The following is a 734-nucleotide window of genomic DNA, read 5'->3' on the forward strand; positions in this document are numbered from 1 at the left end:
CCCCCATCCCCCGCCCATCGCCCTCCCTCCACCACTCCAAACAGCCCTGGACCAGCCCGGCACTCACCTTGGGCTGGGAGGGGCTGGACTCCCAGCCCCACTCCCTGGTCGCACACCCATTCAGGGCAGCACTTGCCCGGGACCTCCACCCTCCTGGGGTGCGGACAGTCCCAGCTGGGGAGCCGCACGTCCTCGCTGCAAAGGGGCACACAAGTAAAGCCGCCGTCCTCGCAGCGGCAGCGGAGCCTGCAGTGAGGCTGAAAGGTCTCCCCGTCCCGGTAGAGGCGGCCGTTCACCTCGCAGCTGCCGTCATCTTCTCCCCCTGCGGAGGAGAAATCGGACCTCCATCGGCGACCCCCCAACTTTTCCCTGGGCAGGGCTGCGCCCGCCGCCTCCTCCGCCGGGTCCTCTCTGCGGAGCTGGTCTGGAGGCGCTGGGGACGCAGAGCCCTTGGGGAAACTGAGCGCTGCAGGGGGCTCCGCCCCTCCTCCACCCCAGCCCACCCCCAATCAGAGCGGTCCTGTCCTGTCACCCGCAGGAAGACAGCGTGCCAGGCTGCTTCCTGGAACAGGCTTGCAGGAAGACTGGCCTGGTTTCAGCTGCTTTGCTAGCTGTGGATCTTGGCCAGTGATTCTACTTCCGCTTTTAGTTTCCTCACCTGCAAAGTGGGTTATGAAGTGAAGTGAAAGGCGCACAGTCGTGTCTGACTCTTTGCGGTGACCCAATAGACTGCA

The 734-nt window shown here is 65.1% G+C and overlaps 1 protein-coding gene across 5 annotated transcripts in view; it reads right to left on the bottom strand.

Moving 5' to 3' along the window:
- Nucleotides 1–734, bottom strand: part of WISP2 (WNT1 inducible signaling pathway protein 2) — a 15,220-nt gene that overhangs the window by 3,559 nt on the left and 10,927 nt on the right. For all 5 annotated transcript variants that reach the window (XM_010840979.1, XM_010840978.1, XM_010840977.1 and 2 more), the window contains one exon: nucleotides 68–322. In XM_010840979.1, the coding sequence (XP_010839281.1) occupies nucleotides 68–322 (255 nt within the window). The remainder of the gene's footprint in view (nucleotides 1–67; nucleotides 323–734) is intronic.

This window comes from Bison bison, unplaced genomic scaffold (genome assembly GCF_000754665.1).
Source record: "Bison bison bison isolate TAMUID 2011002044 unplaced genomic scaffold, Bison_UMD1.0 scf7180017864154, whole genome shotgun sequence".
In the NCBI taxonomy this organism is placed as follows: Eukaryota; Metazoa; Chordata; class Mammalia; order Artiodactyla; family Bovidae; genus Bison; species Bison bison.